Source organism: Oryctolagus cuniculus, chromosome 3, assembly GCF_051225735.1.
Source record: "Oryctolagus cuniculus isolate XC-2025 breed Fujian yellow rabbit chromosome 3, ASM5122573v1, whole genome shotgun sequence".
Taxonomy (NCBI): Eukaryota; Metazoa; Chordata; class Mammalia; order Lagomorpha; family Leporidae; genus Oryctolagus; species Oryctolagus cuniculus.
Window position 1 is genome coordinate 118,289,967 of NC_142869.1, and position 26,430 is coordinate 118,316,396.

Sequence of the window (26,430 nt, forward strand, 5' to 3'; positions counted from 1 at the left end):
AAGCACAGCTGTTAGAAAAAAAATTTACATCAGCTATTTTAAATATGTTCAAGACCAAGTTTCACTTGGGGCTGGCGCTGTGGCGTAGCGGGTAAAGCCACCACCTGCAGTGTCGGCATCCCATATGGCCACCGGTTCAAGTCCCAGCTGCTCCACTTCTGATCCAGCTCTCTGCTATGGCCTAAAAGCAGTAGAAGATGGCCCAAGTCCTTAGGCCCCTGCACTCACATGGGAGACAGGGAAGAAGATCCTGGCTTCGCACTGACACAGTTCTGGCCGTTACAGCCATCTGGGGAGTGAATCAGCAGAGGGAAGATATCTCTCTCTCTAAGCCTCTGCCTCTGTGTAACTCTGTTTTTCAAATAAATAAATAAATATTTAAAAAAGAAGGAAAAAAGACCAAGTTTAACCAAAGAAAAGCATGAAAATTATGTCTCAGTAAGCTGAAACTACCAGTAAACAGAAATTATAAACAGGATCAAACAGAAATCCTAGAGTTCAAAAATCAAGATGCTGAAAGGAGAAAAAAATCACTACAGGGACAAGGGCACACTTGAGCAGGAGGAGTAAGACAGAATCAGGGTCAGCTGAGAGATGATGCAGCTTGAAAAACAGAAAATCGTGAGGAAAAGTAAACAGAACCCAGAGGCGTGCAGGGGTTAAGACACCTGTAAGCATGCCAATGTTTGCATAATGGGAGCTGCAGAAAAAGGGGGCAGAAAGAATATGTGAAGAAACAATAGATGAAAAACATTCATCGAGATATTCAAAAGTTGAACAACTTCCTTGTGGATCAATTAAAAGAAATGCACACGAAGACACACCATAAATATATTGCCTAAATGCAAAGAAAGTAAACGCTAATGTGTCTTAAAATACTAAAACTGCTAAATCTAACTGGTTAGTATTATTTTCTTTATTTACAGATTTTCATTTAGAAGTTACAATGAGAAAGCTTTACGATAAAAGTTATATCATCTAGAAAGCAGGAAAATAGGACAAACAGGATGAAAAAGGGTAGAGAGAAGAGTAAAAAAAAATTTATCTAAAAAATTAAGAGTCCTCCACTGTAAATAGAGGGAGGGAATGGAAGCAAACTATGAAATAAACAATGTACAAAGACTTCCCTGTACTGACCAACGTGAGTTTTCAGACTGAAAAAGCCACTGAGTACCCAGTACATTAAGCAAAAAAAATATTACTGTGACATTCCCGAATATTGGGAATATCCCTGAATATTAACGCATCTCGAAATAATTAGAGTTCAGAAAAATAGAAACGCATCAGATACAAAGAGCAGGATTCAAGAGCCGGCGCTGTGGCGCAGCAGGTAAAGCCGCCACCTGCAATGCCGGCATCCCAAATGGGCACTGGTTCGAGTCCCGGCTGCTCCCCTTCCAATCCAGCTCTCTGCTATAGCCTGGGAAAGCAGTAGAAGATGGCCCGAGTCCTTGAGTTCCTGTACCCATGTGGGAAACCCAGAAGAATCTCCTGGCTCCTGCCTTCCAATCAGCACAGCTCCGGCTGTTGCGGCCATCTGGGGAGTGAATCAGCGGATGGAAGACCTCTCTCTGCCTCTCTTTCTCTCTCAGTGTAACTCTTTGAAGTAAATAAATAATCTTTAAAAAAAAAAAAAGAAGAGTTAATAACGAAATAACAGAAGACAATAGAGGAAGTATCTTAATATTTCTAAGAAACAATACTACTAAGGGATCGATTCAATAGGAAGATGTAACTATTATAAACGTATATACACCTAATTTCAGGGCATTTGGCAATTTAAAAGAAATGTAAAAGGATCTAAAGGGAGACATCGATTCAAATACAATAGTACTGGGGGATTTCAATACCCCACTTTCAGCAATGGACAGATCAACCAGACAGAAAATCAACAAGGAAACAGCAGTTAATCGACACTATAGATCAAATGGACCTAATAGATATCTACAGAACTTTTCATCCTGCAGTTGCAGAATACACATTCTTCTCACCAGTGCATGGATTGACCACATGCTAGGCCATAAAGCAAGTCTCAGCAAATTCAAAAAAATTGAAATCCTACCATGCATCTTCTTGGACCACAATGCAATGAAGCTGGAAATCAGCAACTCAGGAATCTCTAGAACATATGCAAACACATGGAGACTGAACAAAATGCACCTGAATGAACAGTGGGTCACAGAAGAAATCAAAAGAGAAATAAAAAAAATTCTGGAAACAAATGAAGATCACAATACAACATATCAAAACTTATGCGATACAGCAAAAGCAGTGTTAAGAGGAATGTTTGTAGCAATTGGTACCTACATCAAGAAATTGGAAAGGCACCAAATAAATGAGCTATTAATGCATCTCAAGGATCTAGAAAAACTACAACAAACCAAACCCAAAACTAGTAGGACAAAAGAAATTAAAATTAGAGAAGAAATCAACAAAATTGAAGCCAAAAAATACAAAAGACCAGCAAAAGGAAGAGCTGGTGTTTTGAAAAAATAAACAAAACTGACAAGCTATTGGGTCAACTAACAAAAAAAAAAAAAAAAAAAAAAAAAGGAGAGAGAAGACCCAAATTAATAAAATTACAGATGAAAAAGGAAATGTAACAACAGACACCACAGAAATAAAAAGAATCATCAGAAATTACTACAAAGAGCTGTATGCCAACAAACTGGGAAACCCAGAAGAAATGGATAGATTCCTGGACACATACAACCTACCTAAATTGAGCCACGAAGACATATAAATCCTAAACAGACAAATAACCAAGATGGAAATTGAATGAGTAATAAATGCCCTCCCTACAAAGAAAAGCCCAGGACCAGATGGATTCACTGCTGAATTCTACCAGACATTTAAAGAAGAACCAACTCCAATTCTTCTCAAGTTATTCAAAACAATTGAAACGGAGGGAATCCTCCCAAACTCTTTCTGTGAAGCCAGCATCAACTTAATTCTAAAACTCGGAAGAAATGGAACTCGGAAGAGAAAGAGAACTACAGACCAATCTCCCTGATGAACACAGACACAAAAATCCTCAACAAAATTCTGGCCAATCGAATCCAACAACACATCAGAAAGATCATTCACTCAAACCAAGTGGGATTTTTCCATGGTATGTAAGGATGGTTCAACAGTCACAAATCAATCAATGTGATACATCACATAAACAAACTGAAGAACAAAAACATGATTATCTTAACAGGTGCAGAGAAAGCATTTGATAAAATACAACACCCTTTCATGATGAAAACTTAGCAAACTGGGTATCCGAGGAACATTCCTCAACACAAGGCAATTTATGACAAACCCACTGCTAGCTTCCTATTGAATGGGGAAAAGTTGGAACCATTCTTAGATCTGGAACCAGAAAATGGATGCCCACTCTCACCACTGCTATTCAATACAGTCCTGAAAGTTTTAGCCAGAGCCATTAGGCAAGAAAAAGAAATAAAAGGGATTCAAATTGGGAAAGAAGCAGTTAAACCATCCCTATTTGCAGATGACATGATTCTATATATAGGGTATCCAAAAGACTCCACCAAGAGACTGTTGGAACTCATAGAAGAATTTGGTAAGATAGCAGGATATAAAATTAATACACAAAAATCAACAGCCTTTGTATGCACAAATAATGCCTCAGCTGAGAAAGAACTTTTTAAGATCAATCCCATTCACAATAGCTACAAAAAAATCGAATACCTTGGAATAAGTTTAACCAAGGATGTCAAAGATCTCTACAAAGAGAATTACAAAGTATTAAAGAAAGAAATAGAAGAAGATACAAAAAAAAATGGAAAAATCTTCCATGTTCATGGATTGGAAGAACCAATATCATCAAAATGTCCATACTACTGAAAGCAATTTACAGATTTAATGTGATACCAATCAAATTACCAAAGACATTCTTCTCAGATCTTCAAAAAATGATGCAGAAATTCATATGGAAACATTTCAAAGCCAGAGGCATCACAATACTAGATTTCAAGAAATAATTACAAGGCAGTTATAATCAAAACAGATGGATAGACTAACGGAAAGGAACAGAAATTCCAAAAATCAAACAAAGCATCTACAACCCACTTATATTTTACCAAGGAACTAAAACCAACCCCTGTAGCAAGGACAGTCTCTTCAAGAAATGGTGCCAGGAAAACTGGATTTCCACATGCAGAAGTATGAAGCAGAACCCCTACCTTACACCTTACACAAAAACCCATTCAAAATGGATTAAAGATCTAAATCTATGATCTGATACCATCAAATTATTAGAGAACATTGGGGAAACCCTGTAAGACATTGGCACAGGCAAAGAGTAGTTGGAGGAGCCAGCGCTGTGGCTCACTTGGTTAATCCTCCACCTGCAGCATTAGCATCCCATATGGACACCAGGTTCTAGTCCCAGTTGCTCCTCTTCCAGTCCAGCTCTCTGCTGTGGCCCGGGAGGACAGTGGAGGATGGCCCAAGTGCTTGGGTCCTGCACCTGTATGGGAGACCAGGAGAAGCACCTCGCTCCTGGCTCCAGATCGGCGTAGCTCTGGCCGTAGCGGCCATTTGGGGGTTTGAACCAATGGAAGGAAGACCTTTCTCTCAGTCTCTCTCACTGTCTAACTCTGTCTGTCAAAAAAAAAAAAAAAAAAAAAGAGTAGTTGAAAAAAACTCCAGAGGCACAGGCAGTGAAAGCCAAAATTAACAAATGGGATTACACCAAATTGAGAAGCTTCTGTTCTGCAAACCAAACACTAAGGAAAGTGAAGAGGCAATGGACGGATGGGAGAAATTATTTGCAAACAATACAACTGATAAGGGAATAATAACCAAAATATATAAAGAGATCAAGAAACTCCACAATAACAAAACAAACAACCCAGGTGAAGAAATGAGCAAAAGACTTAAACAGGCATTTTTCAAAAGAAGAAATCCAAATGGCCAACAGACACATGAAAAAATACTCAGGATCACTAGCCATCAGGGAAATGTAAATCAAAACCACAATGAAGTTCACCTCACCCCTGTTAGAATGGCTTTCATACAGAAATGAACAAACAACACATGCTGGCGAGGATGTGGGGTAAAAGGTACCCTAATCCACTATTAGTAGGAATGTAAACTGGAAAAGCCATTATGGAAGGCAGTTTGGAGATACCTCAGAAATTTGAATATAGACCTACAACATGACCCAGCCATCTCACTCCTGGGTATTTACCAAAGGGAAATGAAATCAGCAAATAAAAGTTATCTGCACCTCCATGTTTACTGCAGCTCAATTCACAATAGCTAAGACATGGAATCAACCTAAATACCCATAAAATGAAGGCTGAATAAAGAAATTATGGGATATGTACACCATGGAATACTATTCAGTAATTTAAAAAAATGAAATCGGTCATTTGAAACAAAATGGATGAATCTGGAAAACATCATATTTAGTGAAATAAATCAGTCCCAACAGGACAAACACCATATGTTTTCCCTGATCTGTGATAACTAACAGAGCACCTAAAAGGAAATCTGTAAAAGTGAAATTGACACTTTGAGAAGCAATGACTTGAACAACCCTTTTCTTGACTGAGAAAGTTTTATTTATTTATTTATTTATTTATTTATTTATTAATAGAGAATGGGACCAGGAATGCGAGAGGGAGGAGGAAGTCGGGTGGGCATGGGGGTGGGAGGGTGGGTATAGTGGGAAGAATCACTATGTTCCTAAAGTTGTACTTATGAAATTTTTACTCATTAAATAAAAGGTTTCTTTTTGGGGGAAAAAAAAGAAACAATGCTGTCCAATTTAAGATTCTCCCAGGCAGTCTAATATTAAGAGTGAAGGTAGGACTTGTTTCTGGGAATTGGAATAGGCATCATTTTTCCTATTCTTTCACTAAAGACAGAAATCACGAGCATTGGGGCTAGCACTGTGGGATAACAGGTAAAGCTATAGTCTACAGTGTCAGCATCCCATATGGGCACTGGTTCAAGTCCTGGCTGCTCCATTTCTGACCCAGTTCTCTGCTATGGCCTAGGAAAGCAGTGGAAGATGGCCCAAGTCCTTGGGCCCTTGCACCCGCATGGGAGAGCTGGAAGAAGCTCCTGGCTACTGGCTTCAGATCAGTCCAGTTCCAGCAATTGCAACCAACTGGGGAATGAACCATCGGATGGAAGACCTCTCTCTCTCTCTGCCTCTACCTCTCTGTAACTCTGCCTTTCAAATACACAAAAAATAAATCTTTTTTAAAAATTAAATTAAAAGAAAAGAAATCACAAGCATTCTATATAAAACAAAAGCAATTAGCTGCTAGAAGATGAAAACAAGGCACACTGGCTCGGGATCTCAGGACCCGAGGAAAGATACAGCAAGGAGGTTCCTGGGTTTTCTTTTTGCCTTGTGTGGCCTGGACTGGAAGCTGGAGAAGACGACCGGAAACAGCAATGGTAACATACAATAAAAAAAAGTATCATGGGGCTGTTCTCTCTAGCCAAAGAACCAAGGAAAATGTAGCTTGGCATAACAAAAAATATTTAGACAATAATCGTTTTATTCCAGGCAAACACCTAAGAACCACTGCAGCCCCGTGCCCACCTCCTCCGTCGAAGGCTGTAGAAAGCCCTGTCCCCTTGCCAGGCTGTAATGAGTAGCACCTCAATGCCCTCTCCTAAACCCACTACTCAGCATGGATAGAGGCCAACAGGGAACCAGGCTGTAACAAGGCAATGCTGCTCCATTTGCACAGCACCTCTGGGGAAATCTGAGAGGAGGCCTGTGAAAATATAACCTATCTGTAAACCCAGACTCTTAGTACCCTTAAAACGACCAGGTCCAAATGGAAAATCACTCACCTTAGCAAGGAAAATCATAACTTGAATAAGAGATGAATGATGCAGGAATTATTGTAAATTATCAATAAGCGATCATAAATTCACATGAAAATGAATGAAAACCAAACATCTCAGCAAAAATCAAAGTTATACAAAGAACCAAATGGAAATTATAGATCTAAAAAACTGTACTAACTCAAAGAACAACCTCATTGGATGCACTCAACAGTACAGTGGAGGTGAGCAAGGACAGAATAATTGAACTTGATCATGGGTACAGGAATACTGCTGGGGAGAAGGAATAGTGTCTTGCGTTCTACAGCACAGAAGGACAACCAGGACAATTAAATGAATTATTTCAAAATATAAGAAAGGATTGTAAATGTTCCTAACCCAAATATATGATGCATGTCTGCAGTGACAGATATGCCAGTTGCTCTTATTATACATTGTACATGGTATCACAGTGTTATACTATACCCCAGAAACAGTAATTACCATACGCCAATTAAAAATAAATTTTAGGGGGCAGTGTTGTGGTGCAGTAGGTTAACCCATTGCCTGTGATGCTGACATCCTACGAGTGCCAGTTCAAACCCTGGCTGCTCCACTTCCAAACCAGCTCCTTGTTAATGCTCCTGGAAAAGCAGGGAAAGACAGCCCAAGTACAGGGGCCACTGACACCCAGGTAGGAGATCTGAATGCAGTTCCAGGCTCTTGGCTTCAGCCTAATTATTGTGACCTTATGGAGATTGAACCTGTGGATGGGAAAATCTCTCTCTCTCTCTTCTCTCTCTCCCCCCCTCTCTGCCTTTCAAAAAAAAACCCAAATCTTTAAATTACATATATATAACAACAACAAATGAACTTGAAGACAGATCAGTGCAATTTGCCCAACATGAATAATATTGGCAAAAGAGACTGAAGAGTATGGCAAAATAAGGACGCTGACTCACAAAGTGACAAAAATTAACATCCTATATATTCTTTCACTACTGCTGAAGAAATATGTTAACAAAATGGGAGTAAACTAATAAAACGGAAGCATATGGGCTCCAGGAGAAGACCTGAAGGGAAGCCCAAGCATGATGGAGAAAGGAAACAGCACGGTGACGGCTGGGCACCAAGTCCAGGCAGCAACAGACACTGGCTGGCCAGGTGGAAGCAAGGCTTCCAAGACATGGTGGGGCGGACATCACCCAGGACACACGGAACTCTGACAGAGGTCTGACAGGTCTGCCTTATTTACAGGGGTCCTGGAGATTTGATGGAGAAACTGAGGATGAGTTAGTGATAGACAGAGAAAACTGAAGCAAACATCATCAGCCTTGAAATACGCAATCTCTTAAAATTCAATCTATCAGCCCTTAGAACTACTTAGATCCTAATATTTTGCATTTTCCAATGTCTTCAAAAATTAATTTCAAGATACACTGAGAAGTCTCTCTCCCTCCCCAACTTATCTACCGCTACACCTCTACATAACGCAACTGTATTTCAGCATTTAATTGAATCTGAGATGCAAACAATTATACAGTGAATCCTACTTTGCATACTACTTAAAATACAAGATTAAATTACAGAATAAAAAGATACCATAAATTTTAAATCTATATTGTCTTTTTTTTTTTTTTTTTTTTTTTTTAGACAGGCAGAGTGGACAGTGAGAGAGAGACAGAGAGAAAGGTCTTCCTTTTGCCGTTGGTTCACCCTCCAATGGCCACCGTGGCCGGCGTACCGCACTGATCCGAAGGCAGGAGCCAAGTGCTTCTCCTGGTCTCCCTTGGGGTGCAGGGCCCAAGCACTTGGGCCATCCTCCACTGCACTCCCGGGCCATAGCAGAGAGCTGGCCTGGAAGAGGGGCAACCGGGACAGAATCCGGCGCCCCTACCGGGACTAGAACCCGGTATGCCGGCGCCGCTAGGCAGAGGATTAGACTATTGAGCCGTGGCACTGGCCTCTATATCGTCTTATTTTAAGGTTTTAAAAAGTTATTTCTGGGGCCGGCATGGTGGCGTAGCAGGTAAAGCCACTGCCTGCAGTGCCAGCCTCCCACATGGGCACCAACAGAGAGCATTTTAAAATGGGTAAAAAGGGGTATGGGTATTTGGCCTGGCAGCTAAGATGTCCACATCTCACTTTAGAGTATCTGCTTTTACCACATGGCTCTTGCTCTAGCTTCCTGCTAACAAAGACTCTGGGAGACAACAGTAATTGCTCAAGTAGCTGGGTTGCTGCCACTCACACAGGAGACCTGGGTTGTGTTTCCCACTCCTGGCTTCAGTCTGGCCCAGTTCTAGATGTTGCGGGTATTTGGGGAGCAAACCAGTGTATAATAGTTCTCTGTCTGGGTCTCAAAAACTAGAATAAAATGGATAAAAAGGACTGCTTTTATGACCATTTCTAGCTTTATTATATTGAGACCAGAAAATATTTTCTGGATTTTGTTTGGCTTTCCCCTAGGCGTAAGAAAGAAATGACTAGTGCATATGTTCTACAGGCACTTGAAATATCGTTAATTAACATACAAAAGTTAATAATGACAATTCAATGTTGTTACTACTTAGATTTTGTTACTTATTTGTTGTCTACTTGAGCTGGCTTGGCCTTTGGCTCTTAACCTTTACTTTCTCCTTAAAATTCTTATAAATTCCATTTTATGCAGAAGATGAACAAAGTACTTGGGTTCTTGCCATCCAAGTGGGAAACCTGGAAGGAGTGCCAGGCTCTTGGCTTGGCCTGGTCCAGCAGCCATCTGGGAGTGACCCCTGGATAGAAGATCTTTTTTCCTGTCTCTCCCTCTCTATCTAACTCAGTCTTTCAAATAAATAAATAAATAAATAAATTTTTTTAAAAAGTTACTTGAAACGCAGAGAGTCAAAGAAACAGAAAAAGAAACACATAGAAAAAGACCTCTGATCCATCATTTCACTCCCCAAATACCCACAACAGCTGGGCCAGGCTGAAGATGGGAACTGGAAACTCAATCCAGGTCTCCTATGTGGGTAAAGGGACCAAACCACTCGTGCCATCATCTGCTGCCTTCCAGGGGGTTCATTATAATGCAGGAAGCTGGAATCGGGAAGTGAAGCAGGGACTCAAACCAATCCCGGTGTGGGATGCAGGTGTCTCAAGTGGTTACCTCACTGCTATGCAGAATGCCCAGTTTATTGCAGTTTTAACTTTGCTTTCAGACTTGGTGTCTTTTACTTTTATACTGACTTCTGTCAATTCATGTGCCACCTCTTTCCATTTCCCATCACTCTGGAAGTCTTTACATTTCATCTTTATGTTTTCTCTCATAGATTTGGTCTTTTCTTCAATTTAGGATGAAACAATTTATTATAAATGTCATCTGTCCCTGTCAATGTTTTTCTGGTGAGTGTTCTCTGTGAACAACACTGTATGTTTTCTTGCTCTTTTCCTACATTTACATTTTAGTTCTTCCCAGCAATGCTTTTATTAGTCATCAGTGAATGAACTGGGCTATCCCTAAAAACAGATGTTTAGTTGAGATTCTTCCTAGTTGGGTGTGGGAGCGTCGGGAGTCTGCTCCTCCAGTTATTTTTTTCATAGGCCAAATGGCTTCTTCTTTCAAGTGCCAGAGAAACAGACTAACAGCCAGAAATAAGGCCAGTGTGGATGTCTACGTGGGGCCCTACACAGACCATTTCTCTAAACCACAAGAACTCTGCGAAAGCTTCTGCTGCATCCTCATCCCAGCTTGCGCAGCTGCTGTTCTCAAAGGGACAGCCGGGCACTCACGTGCTCTTCACCTCCAGCAACTACTCATTATTCTCTAGCACTGGGAAACTAAGTCCATATGCTACTTGCTTAAAACACACACACACACACACACACACACTTTAAACAAGTGAAAATGAATGCGTTACATCTTTAAAATGTTCTATCAAGCTCGTGTTGGCAAGAATGTGGAGAAAATGGGAACACATATTTCATAAGGATGTAAATGGGGATAGAGACTGGAAACCAGAATTTAAATTGAACATTTACTTTGACCCAGCAATGTTAAATTCAGAATCATTTCCTAAAGAAATGTTACAAAATGGCTCAATGATTCAAGACATTACTATAGTATTATCATAGCTATGAAAAAAAAAAAAAAACTTGAGTGTTAATTAGCTAATGGCTAATTACAACACCAATGCATCTAGACACATCACACTGTATAGTAGTTTCCTTCTCTGGCTCTTCATTTTCCTGACCACTTAAGATGCTATACCCTAAGGCATATACATTGCACAATTCCTACTCTCTACTTATCCTCTATTTCACTCTCATGGTTTTAAAGAACATATATTATACAATCCCCAAATCTGTTATCACCAGCATGGACCTCTATCTTCTATTCTAAAATTCTATTACAATTGAATTCTATATCCAACCATCTATTTGACATCTACACTGGGGTTTTCAAGCACTTACATACTACGACAGTAACATTAAAAAAAAACGAACTTGTTTTCTCCCTGCTACATGCTTCCTCATTTTGGAAAGGTTAATTCCTTATGTTTGGGGACAGCACTGTGGCGTAGCGGTAAAGCCACAGCCTGCAGTACCTGCATCCCACATGGGCACTGGTTCGAGTCCTGGCTACTCCGCTTCCAATCCAGCTCTCTGCTGTGCCCTGGGAAAGCAGTAGAAGATGGCCCTAGTCCTTGGGCCCCTGCACCTGCATGGGAGCTCCAGAAGATGCTCCTAGCTCCTGGTTCCTGGTTCAGATTTGTGCAGCTCCAGACATCTGGGGAGTGAACCAGCGGATGGAAGACCTCTATCTCTCTGCCTCTGCCTCTCTATAACTCTGCCTTTCAAATAAATAAATAAATCTTTAAAAAAAATTCCTTATGTTTAGCTGGTCAGGCAAAATCTCGACATTATCATTGCTTTTTCTCCACTCTATCATAAAATTGCCAGGTCTACTTTCGAAACAGATCCAGAATCTAAATACTTATTAAGACTTTCACTATCTTCCATGCAGGTCCAAGCCACGAAGGCAGTCCAAGGTTCTATCATCCCTTACTTGGTTTCCTGCTTCCATACTTGCCCTCCTGCCACTTATTTTCAACAAAGAAGCCACAGTGATCCTTATAAAACTTATACCACGGGGCCAGCACTGTAGTGCAGCAGGTTAAGCCACTGTCTGCAGCACTAGCATCCCATGTGTGTGCTGGTTCGAGTCCTTGCTGTTCCACTTCTCATCCAGCTCTCTGCTGATATGCCTGGGAAGGCAGTGGAGGATGGCCCAAGTGCATGAGCCCCTGCACTCACATGGGAGACCTGAAGGAGACTCCTGGCTCTGGACTGGCCCAGGCCCAGTCATTGAAGTCATCTGGGTGTGAACTAGCAAACAGAAGATCTCTCTCCCTCTCTCTCTCTGTATTTCTAACTTATAAGTAAATCAGTCTTAAAAAAAAAAATCACTCCTATGCCTTAACCCTCCAATGGCTACCTTACTCACAATAAGATCCAAATCCTTCTGAATGGCCCACAAAGTTCTAAATAATTAATTACTCAATGGCATCTCTAAACTATCTATACAACTCCACCCCTTACTCTAGGCCACCTCCTTTGCTACCCCTGTACTGTCCTAATATACAGGGAGTCTTCACTTTCCATGATGCTGATGGGTATTAATTCCTCATAAACAGTTCACATACTGTAACCGTGGGTTCCATGTCCTTGGCTTCTGCATCTACAGATTCAACCTACCATGGATCGAAAATATTCGCAAAAAAAATATGCAGTATTGGAGTACAGCAGTTCAAATCGTTGCCTGCAATGCTGGTATCCCATACCAGAGCACTAATTTGAGTCCCGGCTACTCTGCTTCCAATCTAGCTCCTTGCTGATACACTTGGAAAAGCAGAAAATGGCCCAAGTGGTTCGGCCCCTGCCACCCCCACGAGAGATCAGGATGGAGTTCCTGGTTCCTGGCTTCAGCCTGGCCTAGCCCTGCTGTTGTGGCCATCTGGGAAGAGGACCAGTGGAAGGATGATTTATTTCTCTGTCTCTCTCACTCTCTGTCACTCTGCCTTTCAAAAAAATACAAAAAATATAAGGAAAAAAAAAGTCTATGTATTTATTTGTCCCAAATACATAGACTTGTCTTCTTGCCACTAGTACCTAAACAATACAGTATAACAACTATCTACATAGCATTTACATTGCATTAGGCAGTGTAAGAAATCCAGAGATGACTTAAAATGTATGACAGGATATATGTAGATTATATGCAAATATTATACTGTTTTACATAAGGGACTTGAGCACCCATGGATCTGTTGGGAGTTGGGGAACCATTCCTCCATGGAAACCTAGGGACAACTGTATACATTTAGCTACACTGCACCCAGTCCTCAACAACACTGTTCATATTTCAGCAGCCACTATATAAGTAACTGCATAAAGTACAAACTTTGCTGCTAGTTTTACAGTTCCCAAATAACTAACAGTGAACAGGTATGCATCAGGGACACTGATTTACCACATGACTTCTTTTCAAGTCTGTATACCAGACAGTTCACAAAAACGACAAAGCATCATACTGTGTTTATTCTCATTTCTCAATGATAAATTTATGTAAAACTTTACAAAAGTGAAAGAGTGGAAAAGAGAACTGGCCAAAAAAGATGAAAATGCAGCAAAAAAAAAAAAAAAAAACATGATTGACTCTGGAAATAAAGTCAGATATGACTTGGGACTGACATTGAGCTTAGCTGCCGAGTTGCCTACTGCCCATACAGCGAAGAACACCTGGGTTCAATACATGAACACTGGCTCTTGACCCCAGCTTCCTGCTAATGCAGTAATGTAAGGCAGTGGTGATAACTCAAGTAATTAGGTTCCTGCCACCCACATCACTGGTTTGGATGGAGTTCTGAGCTCATGGCTTTGGCTTGGCCCAGTCCTGGCTGTTGCAAGAATCTGGGGAGATGAACTAGCAGATAGAAGCGCTCTATTTACCTGTGTGTGTGTGTGTGTGTGTGTATTTGTCTCCCCAAACAAATTAGTTTTAAAAAACTAGATTTAATGGGGCCAGCCCTTTGTGTGTAGCCAGTAAACAGCCACTTGCAACGTTAACATAACATATTGGTGCCAGTTCAAGCCTTGGCTGCTCCACTTTTGATTCAACTCCCCTGGAGACCCAAATGAAGCTCCTGGCTTTGGCCTGACCCAGCCTGGGCCATTGTGGCCATTTGGGGAGTGAACCAGCGGATGGAAGACCTCTCTCTATCTCTGCCTCTCCCTCTCTGTAATTCTAACTTTCAAATAAATTTAAGAAAAAAGAAAAAAAAAAAAACTAGATATGAGTAGAAAATTTGAAAATGATCCAGTAAAGCAAAGGAATGACAAGACCTCAGCTCGTACAAACCTACAGTATGGATCACAATGATAAAGTCCAATGAATATAAAAGAGAAGGCAAAGTACTTTAATATCCTCTTTTAAATTGTACTAGGAACAGCAAGCCACTTACGGTGAAATGGAGGGCCTTCTTCTATTTTGAAGAGAGTTATAATTTAAAAAAATCAATCATTCAAGGCCAAACTGTTAAGATGCCATCCTGTAAGAAAGTAATTACACTACTGCCAGCAAATGTTGGACTCATCACTTCAGAAGTCCGTATCAATAAAACTAACTGGTGAAGCTGCCAGCACAAAGATGATGCTATGAAATTGGCAGCCAGAGTCCAAACAGTAGTGAAAGCCAGAAGTTATGATAAAAATGGATGAGGATGTCCCCAGAAGAGATACTAGCAAAAATCTTCACATTATAGGAACTCTTGGAGAAACTTCACAACATTGAAAAATGTAAAGGTCAAATGTTGACAATAGATCTAACCTTAAAAAGCAATATGACAATTTGCCAAGGCTTAAAAGGTTTCTTACTCTGTGGAGGCTGGCACTGTGGCACAGTGGGTTAAAGCCCTGGCCTGCAACGCCAGCATCCCATATGGTGCCAATTGGAGTCCTAGCTGCTCCACTTCTGATCCAACTCCCTGCTAATGTGCCTGGGAAAACAGCAGAGGATGGCCCGAGTCTTTGGGTCCCTGCACCCACATGGAGACCCGGAGGAAGCTTCTGGCTCCTGGCTTCAGATCAGCTCAGCTCTGGCAGTTGTGATCATCTGGGGAGTGAACCAGTGGATGGAAGACCTCTCTCTATCTCTACCTCTCACTGTAACTCTTACAAATAAATAGAATAAATCCTTAATAAATAAATAAATAAAAGGTTTCTTACTCTGTCTGGTAAACACACAATGGGAGGAAGATGGTGCTGGTGCTGTGGAGCCGCAGGTGTCTGGCATCCTGTATCAGAGCAGCAGCTCGAGTTCTGGCTGCTCTGCTTTCCCAGCTAGCTTCGTGCTAATGTGCCTGGGAAGGCAGCAAAAGATGGCTCCAAGTTCTCAGGCCCTGACACCCACATGAAGACCATGAAGACCATGACGGACACCCACTTGAAGACCAGGATAAGAGTTCCTGCCTACTGATTTTGGGCTCCCCCAGCTCTGGCTAATTGTGGCCATCTGGAGAGCAAACCAGCAGATGGAAGATACTCCTCTCTCTCTGTCACTCTGCCTTTCAAATAAATAAATAAAATAAAACAAAAAAGAATCAGTTGGAAGGTAAGTATTGTTTCAACCACCCTGTGTTTCTGTTTTAAATTACAGTGTACTGGGCTGGCGCCGTGGCTCACTAAGCTAATCCTCCGCCTTGCGGCGCCGGCACACCGGGTTCTAGTCCCAGTCGGGGCGCCGGATTCTGTCCCGGTTGCCCCTCTTCCAGGCCAGCTCTCTGCTGTGGCCCGGGAGTACAGTGGAGGATGGCCCAAGTGCTTGGGCCCTGCACCCCATGGGAGACCAGGAGAAGCACCTGGCTCCTGCCATCGGATCAGCGCGGTGCGCCAGCTGCAGCGCACCGGCCACGGCGGCCATTGGAGGGTGAACCAACGGCAAAGGAAAACCTTTCTCTCTGTCTCTCTCACTGTCCACTCTGCCTGTCCAAAAAAAAAAAAAAATTACAGTGTACTGAGTAAACACTAATTCAACTATCTTTTCTTCTTTATTTTATTTATCTGAGAAACTTTCCCACATTGATTTATTTCCCAAAGACCAAAACTGGGCCACGCTGAAGCTGGGAGCCAGGAACTCAGCCCAGGAGGGTGGCAGGAAAACAATTACTGTCACCTCCCAGGGTCCACAGCAGCAGGAAGTTGGAGTTAGCAGCTGGAGCTGAGCTCAAACGCAGGTACCCTAATGTGGGAGACAGTGTCCACATTGCTAGGCTAAACGTCCACCCCTCACTATTCTTTTATTTCCCAATATATTGTAATCAACACTAAGTTTTTCAAAAATCTACAGGTCACAGAATAATAGTAATCATTCTTACTGATTGTTAGGATGCCTTTGCAGTTCTAGATTTAATGGTCATGTTTACATTCCTGCACTAAAGTGCACAGTTATAACTGCAAGTATTTCTGGCATCAGTACTGGTCCTGCTCTTCCTTCTGGCTAATGCATTTTTTTTTTTAAAGATTTAAAAATTTTCAAAGGCAGAGTGACACAGAGAGACGGTGAGACACAAAGACAGAAAGAAACACACACAGATAGAGAGAAGACAGAGAGAGGTCTCCTATCCACCGGTTCAGTCTCCAAATAGCCACAATGGCTGGAACCGAGCCATGCTAAAGCCAGGACACAGGAACTCCATCCAGGTCTCCCATGTGGGCAGCAGGGGTCCAAGCATTTGGGCCATCTTCTGCTACTTCCCCAAGTGCTTTAGCAGGGAGCTGGATCAGAAGCAGAGCAGCTGAGACCAGTGCTCCGAGACAGGATGCTGGATTCGTAAGCCGCAGCCTAATCTGTGCTGCAATGCCCAATTCCCTGGCTGAAACATTCTGACATGGCTTATTCCTTCATGCTATTTAACCCTCTGCTCAGCGAAGCCTTTCTTTACCTCATCAGCTCATTTACCCACCAGTTACTCATTTATATTGCTCCTTATTCCTCATATGTTTATTTCTCCACACTCACTAGAAAATAAACTTAAATGAAACAGACACTATGCGTACTAAAATGGTATCCAGTACAGACGAGGCATTTCCTAAACTTTTTCTTCCATGACATTTTATGAAGAGATCCAAATATTCTAAAGGGTAAGCTATTACTGATATTAAATAAGTAAAAAGTACAAGATACAAAACTACCTAATTAGCCAGACCCTGTTTTAATAATCTTTTTAAATAATTTATCAATCTGTCTGCACATGTACATAGAAAAAAATGTGGGGGGCTGGCAATGTAGCAGGGCAGTAGGGAAGGCCACTGCCTGCAGGGCCAGCATCCCATATGGGCACTGGTTCAAGTCCCAGCTGTGCCATTTCAAACTGAGCTCTCTGCTAACATGCCTGAGAAAGCAGCAGAAGATGACTCAAGTCCCTGGGCCCCTGGCTCAGCCCTGGCTGTTGCAGCCATTTGGGAAATGAACTAGCAGACAGATCTCTCTCTCTCTCTCTCTGTAACTCTTTCAAATAAATAAGTAAATCTTTAAAAAAAAAAAAGTGAAAAATACTTAATAAAAATATTACAAATCAATATTATTCTGGGGAATGAGACTGACAAGGTCAGTGGGGAAGAGAACAATGATTCTGACTATGCTTTAAATATTTTTATAATTTGATCATCTTTTCCAAAACAACATTACATCTGGAATTAAACTACTGCCATAATGCCATTTTTGATAACTGCAGCAAGTGGGTGTTTACTACACAGAAGGTACTGCTCTAAATACATCATTTCATTTAAATACTTGAGAATCGTATGGGGCAGATATTATCAGTATACCCTGATAATGGGGCTCAGTGCAGTTGAGAAATGTGTTCACGTCACATAGCTAGGAAGGACATGTGGAAAGATGCACATGAGAAAACCACGTGAAGTTGGAACTGAAGCACGAGTGATAAGGACGCTGGGTGTGCTCACCCTGCAGGCCTAGGTGACCCGGACGTACTCCGCATGGAGCTCTCCACTCGAGGACTAGCCACTTCAGGAGGCTGAGGAGGAATGAGGGTTTTCCGAACTGCCATTCTGAAAGAGATAAGACAAACACTGAAATAGCAGTCTGAGGGCATGAAAGGATAAGTACAAGGCCAGCGTTTACGAGGCAGATTCATGACAACATAAAAGCACTACACCAATGAGGTATTTTTAAGTGCATAACACAGAGATATTATCGAAAAAGCCAAATAGTACTAAAAGGCTTTCAACAAAATACAGCAGGTCCCTATCTCATCCCTCCCCACTCCCTGCCAGGAAGCGAAACAGACAAAGCCAAGTTTCTTCAACAAATAAACTGCAAGAAAAAGTGACATGGAAGAAAGCTATATACAAGAATCTTAAGAGTCACGCCGACTAAAGACATCACTGGAAAATTGGAAGAAATATATATATATATATATGTGTGTGTGTATATATATATATATATATATATCTGGTAGAAGGAGTAGGTGGGTGGTTGGGCACACAGATAATACAAAATTGGTTGTAAACAAACAAACTGATAATTGAAGTACAAAGTCATATGTTCTAAGTTTTACTATGTTTAAAATTTTCATGATAAAAGGTAAAGAAAAACCAAAGACGACCACCTCTTGGCCACCTTCCTCCTATCCTCACAAAATCACAAGAAAATCAAAACAAAGAAAAAAGCTTAATGATATATACCACTAATAGAGAGTGCCAGGGGTAGGTAAGTATCCTACTGGTCAAGATGACTACATCTCACATCAAAGCACCTGGGTTCAATTCCTGGCTCCAGCTCCTAATGTCAGCTTCCTACTAATGTGTGCCCTGGGAAGCAGCAGGTGCTGGCTCAAGTAGTTGGGTCCTTGCTACCCTTGTGGGAGACCTGGATGAGTTTCTAGCTTTGGCATTCAGGGAACAAAGCAGCATATGGAAGCACTCTCTCTCTGCCTCTCAAAGAAGAAAATAAAAAAAAGAGTGCCAGTAAAAAGTGTTGATGAGTGATGCCCACATCTGGGAGAGGGCAAATGGATATAACCACTTGGAAATACCACAGGTACTTAATCTACCCGAGTTGAAATTAAGCACAATCTATAACCCAGCAAATCCCTTCCTCAGTATATATTAGAAACACATTTATATATGAATTAAAAGCAATGTACAAAAACATTCAGGATGACATCACTAGGCAGAACCTGGAAACAAGCAAAATAACCATGAATAAAGTACAGTACTGTTATATAATAGTATTTTATGTAGCAATGAAAAAAACTGCAATCACTTGCAGTGATGGTTGGATGAATGACACTAAAAACAAGTGGAAGAAGTCAGAAGAACACAAAAGTACACACACAATACTGCATAGGATTCTCCATGCAATCAAAACCTAGGCTGGCTATCTAGTTACCTTCTGAAGAAAGTGCTGGGGGTGGCACAGTATGTGTATAGGTTTAAGATTCCACCTGTGGCACTAGCATCCTATATGGGTCCCAGTTTGAGTCCCAGCTGCTCCACCAACAATCCAGCTCCCTGCTGATGGCCTGAGAAAGCAACAGAGGATGGCCCACATGCTTGGACCTCTGCAACCATGTGGGAGACCCAGAAAAAGCTTCTGGCTTTGGATTGGCACAGCTCCAGCCATTGCAGGAGTGAACCAGTGGATGGGCGACATTTCTGTCTCTCCCTAACTCTACGGACGGATGGACGGACGGACGGACAGACGGACTGACTGACTGACTGACGGAAGGGAGAGAGGGAGGGAGGGAGGGAGGGAGCGGGAGGAAAGGAAAGAAAAGGAAAAGGAAAAGAAAAGTGCTGGTCATGTTCTTAACCCACGTGGTGGTTGGGAATTGTGATTTCACACCCAGGAATTAGGCTGTACATGCAGCTGTTATCTGTGTTGATTTCCACTCTTCAATGTTTTTTTAAAGATACAGAATGGCAGAATTGGAGATAGCAAACAGACAACTCCTTTATTTACTTTGCAAAAGACAGCAAAAGCGGCACACACAGATGGTGGAGAGTACATGGTAGAGCAAAGTGGTGTTTATAATTCTTCTGTGAATTATCCAGGAGCAAGAACAACAATAGAGGGGAAAGAGGGAGAAGAGCAAGAGCAATGATCTGGAGTCAGCAAGAGAAGAGGAGGAGGTGGGTGCTTTGGGGAGGAGCCCCGAGAGCTGTCCTAGAGAGATGGGGAAGGGGAGCAGCGAGTGGACACTGAGGATGGCGGGTAAGCAGACTGATAGCTGCAGTCTGTGGAAATTCTCTTTTTATTTTCTCAAATTCATCAGTTACGAGGGAAGACTGGAGAGGAGAGGAGGCCTGTAATTTTTGATAGGAAGAAACACAAAATAGCTGTTCAGGAAAGTGGAATGAGAAAGCATACTTGGTGGCTCACCCTAAGGTCCCAGCAGAGGTTTCCGAGGCTGAGCAAGGCCAGTCAGCATGGTGGTTTTCCTTGCCACAACCTCAGCACACGTGCCAGTCACACATGAGGCAGAAAGTTGGATTTAATTTGGTCTTGACAAAGCAAAAAGAGGTGGAAGGAACCACAGGTTGTATGCCAGGAAATGATGTTAAGTGACCACAGTTCAAATAAGGGTGGGAGAGAAAGGACCCAAAAGGACTGATCGAACATAAGCAAACAGGTGGCTGGAGCAGTGGATTAAGGCTCCCAATGGGGCCGTTCACATAGGGTTACTGTGGGGAGGGAGGCGGGAAGTGATACGTGGGCTACGGGACACGGGAGCACAAGAAGAGGTCCAGCAAGGCCGCTGGACTTGGGTGCTGCTGAAGCCAACACCGTGTGTTCTCCACTCAGGGAGCAAGCAGGGAGGAGCACTCAAGCACCTGGGGGTCAGGGAGCTGGAAAATCATCTTTGGGAAAAATCAAGCTTCAATCTGGTCAAGTCTCGAGACCTGCCCTGTCCAACATGGGAGCCACTGGCACCACTCAGCACCTGAAATGTGGCAGGGGGAACTGAGGAACATTTTCAACATTACAGCATTTCAATTAATTGGAATTTTAAAATGGATACTCACTCAGTTACTGGAAAACTTTCCATGTTCCCAGAATAACTTGACTATGTAAAACTACTTTTTTAACTGTCAACTGTATGAAATTTAATTACAGATCAAAGACTTTGGTAAAAATGGCAATGAGGCACGACCAGGACAGTCTCCCCACTCCAAGTTAAGAAACAGGAGGTGGCGGGCGCCGCGGCTCAATAGGCTAATCCTCAGCCTAGCGGCGCCAGCACACCGGGTTCTAGTCCTGGTCAGGACGCTGGATTCTTTCCCAGTTGCCCCTCTTCCAGGCCAGCTCTCTGCTGTGGCCCGGGAAGGCAGTGGAGGATGGCCCAAGTGCTTGGGCCCTGCACCCCATGGGAAACCAGGAGAAGCACCTGGCTCCTGCCTTCGGATCAGCGTGGTGCGCTGGCCGCAGCGTGCCGGCCGCAGCGGCCATTGGAGGGTGAACCAACAACAAAAGAAAGACCTTTCTCTCTGTCGCTCTCTCTCTCTCTCACTGTCCACTCTGCCTGTCAAAAAAAAAAAAAAAAAAAGAAGAAGAAGAAAGAAAGAAAAGAAACAGGAGGTAGAAGATAGGCAGCCACAACTGTGGAGAGCTGCAGGGGAAGTGGAGTCCCTGAGGAAGGGGCAGGTGTGAAGCAAGATGGCCTGGATAAGGAAGCGATAAAGGCACAGGTGACCCCTGTGATGACAGATGGAGTAACACAGGGCAGAGCAAAGGGGCTTTGAGAGATGAAGGAGTGTGGGCAAAGGCGGCGCCTCTGTCTCCACTGCTGCAATTTTCATAATCAGGAAATTCATGCGCGTCGGTGTGGGTCATTTTCTGTGGATTACTTTGTGACTGACCCTTCCTTCTCCCAACACTCTGGCTGAACCCCTATTATCTGGAGGCTAGATCCCCTGAACTGCTTCTTTGTCTTATCATTTTTTCTACTTTGTCTTTTTGGTTCAGTTTTGAGACGTCTTTATCTTCCAGCTCTTCTACTGAGTGTTAATTTCTGGCATCAAACGTCACAATTCAGGACACGTGCTTCAGCCCTCTGAACGCTCCTTTGTATGGCACTGTGTTCTGGTTTCAGGGATGCAAGTTTTTCTTTCTGAAGCTACTACTGGCATCCTCAAGCATCAATTCAAATTCAGTTTTTGTTTGTGTTTGTCCACTTGTTTTCAGTTTTATTTTCCCTACCTGGCCACTGTGTCTTGCCACATCCTATCCTGGGTATGTTTACTGTAGCTCCTGTTATCTTCGAGTGAGGGGGAACCCTCGGAAACCTCGCTTCTCCTGGTTCTGCTCGCACCTGGGCGTGGGGGGTTGAAGAGCTGGCTGGAAGCACTGGGCTTTACTACCAGGAGGCTTACTGAAGGGTGATCTCACCTCTGTTCAAAGGGAAACCTTAGTGTATCTTTTTATTTATTCACTTTATTTAAAAGGTGGAGAGACTGGGAGGGAAAGACGGAGGGAATGGGAGAAAGATCTCCAATCCATTGGTTCACTCCCCAGGTGTTGGTAACAGCCAGGGCTGGGCCAGGCTGAAGCTAAGAGCCAGGAATTCAATACAGGTTTCCCACATGGGTGGCAGGAACCCACCTACCTGAGCCATCATGTGCTCCCTCCAGAGCGGGCAGTAGCAGCAAGCTGGAATCAGAAGTGAAGCTGGGACCCGAACCCGGGCACTCTGATGTAGGATGCAGACATCCCACGTGGCGCCTTAAAAGCTACGCCAAATGCCTTCACCCGTCAGTATCTTTAGAGCGTCCCACCTGGGCTGGACAGACTGCTCAGAAGGAAAGTAGTCTTTACTTTCTATTTAGATAGTCAAATCCAAATGCCCAGGTTCTGTCAGCTAAAAAGGGAAGCAGACGGGAAATCTCAGCATTCCATACATGGCTGATGACTCAATCTATTTTTACAAAAATACTTGTGCCCTAAGCTGTGCTGGTTGATCCTAGTGGGCAATCTACAGTGTTTAAAACTCCAGCCTTGGGGCCGGCACTGTGGCACAGTGCGTTAAAGCCCTAGCCTGAAGCGCCAGCATGCCATATGGGCACCGGTTCTAGTCCTGGCTGCCCCACTTCTGATCCAGCTCTCTGCTATGGCCTGGGAAAGCAGTAGAAGATGGCCCAAGTCCTTGGGCACCTGCACCCATGTAGGAGACCTGGAAGAAGCTCCTGGCTCCTTACTTCAGATTGGCACAGCTCCAGCCATTGTGGCCAATTGGGGAGTGAACCATCAGATGGAAGACCTCTCTCTCTCTCTCTCTCTCTCTTTCTGCCTCTCCTCTCTCTGTGTAACTCTTTCAAATAAATAAATAAATCTTAAAAAAAAAAAAAAAAATCCAGCCTCCTGCAGTACATCCCATGGTATGGGTAGGGAAGAGGCTCCAGGATCTGGGTTCTACCCACTTATCAAACAGATTTTAGTCTACTCTCCTTAAAAGAGCAGATGCCTTCCTTCACCCCCATTTCTACCCGTTCTTGGTCTTTCTGAAGATTCGGCAATTCAGATGAGAATGGTTCCCAGGTTTCTGCTACGTAGGAGTAGCGGTCTGCTTCCTGACAGCTGAGGGGGCATCACCTGCCTATGTGCTTGCTACCTCAAGTGCTGCTGCTGGTGCTTCCTCTTCTGCTCTTGTCGTCCTCAATTCTGCCCTCTCAAACATGCCTGGTCATCTCCCAGTCCAGAAGGTTTATACCCAGCAGCACAGCATGTGAAGTCCCCTTTGTCCCACTAAGTGAGAGGCCGAGTTGGCAACACAAAACCATGCCTGCCACTCAATGTGAGTCAACCCAGAGTGCTGAAAGATGAGATAACATACACAGTACACATTAACGTAATTATGTAGAAAAGCCTTACAAAGTAATTATTAGCTACTTTAATGGTCATTGTTTTAAACAGTGTCCATTAGACACTTAGAAACTGATACCTCTCTGACCTGATCATCTTAACATCCTATGGGCTGAGCTGAGCAAGGTTCTACTTAATAACTCTGTGGTCAGCTTTCTGCCAGCATTGGGTAGGAGCACTTGCTGTTTGTACCAGTTACATCCAGGACCAGAGGTGTCACTTGCCAGCACCCGGTTTACTTACCCATCGGTAGCAGGCTTCTTCCGGAGTATGCTTGGCCGGGGTGACGAGCCCTGGGCTGGAGCGTTGGTGCTGGCACTCTGACTGTGGGTCTGCACCACGGTTGTTGCTGCTGGAGCAGCACTGAATGGATTGCTAATAGGGTTGGCTACAATTGTGGCTCCATCTGCCAAGACCACTGCTGGAAAAAGACAAGAAGGCAGGAGAGAACAACCAGGAGAGAGACAGAGAAGAAACGTCACTAAAATGTCATTAAGACATAACAAAATGATTAGACCACTTGCATTAGGTAAGTATCCAACTTCAGGAAACGGCACAGGAGAACAGTGTGTATCTGTCTGAAAGCAGATGGCACAGTGGGAGGTTTCTAAGTACTGATGAACATGATCAATTCCACTATGTCCACTTCATAATCACAGTCACTACTGAATGAGAAAAGATACACAAAGCAGTACACAGACTATCTAACATAGTATCTCACTCTATTAGGTACCTTTACATTTTTACTTATATGATTCTTGTCATTCTTTAATTCTAAGAAATTTTTAATTTGGGAGGTCAGTGTTGTAGGTGCACTGGGATAAGCCATGGTTTGCAATGCCAGCACCCCATATTAGAACATGGCGCCACGGCTCAATAGGCTAATCCTCCGCCTTGCGGCGCCGGCACACCGGGTTCTAGTCCCGGTTGGGGCACCAGATTCTGTCCCGGTTGCCCCTCTTCCAGGCCAGCTCTCTGATGTGGCCAGGGAGTGCAGTGGAGGATGGCCCAAGTGCTTGGGCCCTGCACCCCATGGGAGACCAGGAGAAGCACCTGGCTCCTGCCTTCGGATCAGCATGGTGCGCTGGCTGCAGCGTGCCGGCCGCAGCAGCCATTGGAGGGTGAACCAATGGCAAAAGAAGACTTTTCTCTCTCTCACTGTCACAAAAAAAAAAAAGAACATCAGTCTAAATTCTGGCTGCTCTGCTTCTGATTCTGATCCCTACTAATACACCAGGGAAGCTAGCAGCAGATGGTCCAAGTACTTGGGTCCCTGCCAATTATGCAGGAAACTGGGATGGAGCTCCTGGCTTCTGGCTCTGGCCTGGCCCAGCCCTGGCTGTTGTGGACATTTGGGGAGTGAACCAGCAGTTGGAAGATCCCTCTTTCTCTTGCTCTGCCTTTCAAATGAATAAATATTTTAAAATTTTATTTTGGGGGCCAGCATCAAGGTGTAGTGGGTTAAGCTGCCACCAGCAGCACTGGCATCCCATGTGGGTGCTGATTCAAGTCCTGGCTTCTCCACTCTTGATCCAGCTCCCTGCTAATAGCCTGGGAATGAAGTGGAGGATGGCTCAAGTCCTTGGTCCCATGTACCCATGTGGGAGACCTGGAAGAAGCTCCAGCCTGGCCTAGCCCCGGCAATTGAGGTCATTTGGGGAGTGAACCAGTGGATAGAAGAGCTCTCTTTCTCTGTTGCTCTTTCAAGTAAATATTTACAAAATTTTATTTTTGGGGCCAGTGTTAAGGTTTAGCAGGTTAAGTGACCACCTACAACACTGGCAACCCATATGGGTGCTGGATCGAGTCCCGGCTGCTCCACTTCTGATCCACCTCCCTTCTAATAGCCTGGGAAAGAAGCAGAGGATGGCCCAAGTCCTTGGTCCTCTGTACCCATGAGGGAGATCTGGAAGAAGCTCCTGGTTCCTGACTTCAGCCTGGCCCAGGCCCAGCCATTGAGGTCATTTGGGGAGTGAACAAGTAGATGGAAAAGCCTTCCCTCTCTCTATGTAACTCTGCCTTTCAAATAAAATAAAATAAATCTTAAAAAAATTTTTTTACCTTTTACTGACACATGAAAATTGAATATACATAGTAAGATATACCATGTGATAGTTCAAATCATGTAATGTTCAAATCAGGGCCCTGAGTTATTATTCCTTTATGGTGAAAAATTTCAAAATCCTTTCCTCAACAGCTGTTTTTTTTTTTTCTTTTTGTAAAATATCCAGTACACTTTTACCATTTATAATAATGTTATCACCTTTATCCCCATTTTTAAAACTTTATATACTTACTTATTTATCTGAGAAGCAGATACAAAAAAACAGAAAGAAACATGGCATGCTCTCCCATGCCTGCAATGGCCTTGGCCTGGGAGCCAAAGCCAGGAGCAAGGAAACCAATCCAGGTCTCCCACATGGTATGGCAGGAACCCAAGCACCTGAGCTACCACTGCAGCCTCCCAGGGTCTGCATTACCAGGAAACTGGAGTCGGGAGTGAAGCCAGGAACGGAACCCAGACACTCTGATGAGGAATGGGGTTGTCTTAACCAGTATCTTGACTGCTAGGCCAAATGCCCACTGCCACAATGATAACTAAGATTAATATTCCATCTGATAAAGTCTTTTAACTACATCAGAAAAACAGCTAATCAATATTCCATTCACAGTGATTTATTCCATTTTCCAAAATGCCTATTCCA

The 26,430-nt window shown here is 43.2% G+C and overlaps 1 protein-coding gene across 8 annotated transcripts in view; it reads right to left on the reverse strand.

Annotated features, from left to right (window-relative positions):
• The window catches only part of SAP130 (Sin3A associated protein 130), an 83,065-nt gene that overhangs the window by 21,461 nt on the left and 35,174 nt on the right, over nucleotides 1-26,430 (reverse strand). For 4 of the 8 annotated variants that reach the window (XM_070071035.2, XM_008258464.5, XM_008258463.5 and 1 more), the window contains exons 14-15: nucleotides 23,969-24,146; nucleotides 17,809-17,913 (exon numbers count right to left, since the gene is read on the reverse strand). In XM_070071035.2, coding sequence (XP_069927136.1) covers nucleotides 17,809-17,913; nucleotides 23,969-24,146 — 283 coding nt within the window. The remainder of the gene's footprint in view (nucleotides 1-17,808; nucleotides 17,914-23,968; nucleotides 24,147-26,430) is intronic. The other 4 variants (XM_070071036.2, XM_070071034.2, XM_070071033.2 and 1 more) reach the window with 1 other exon arrangement.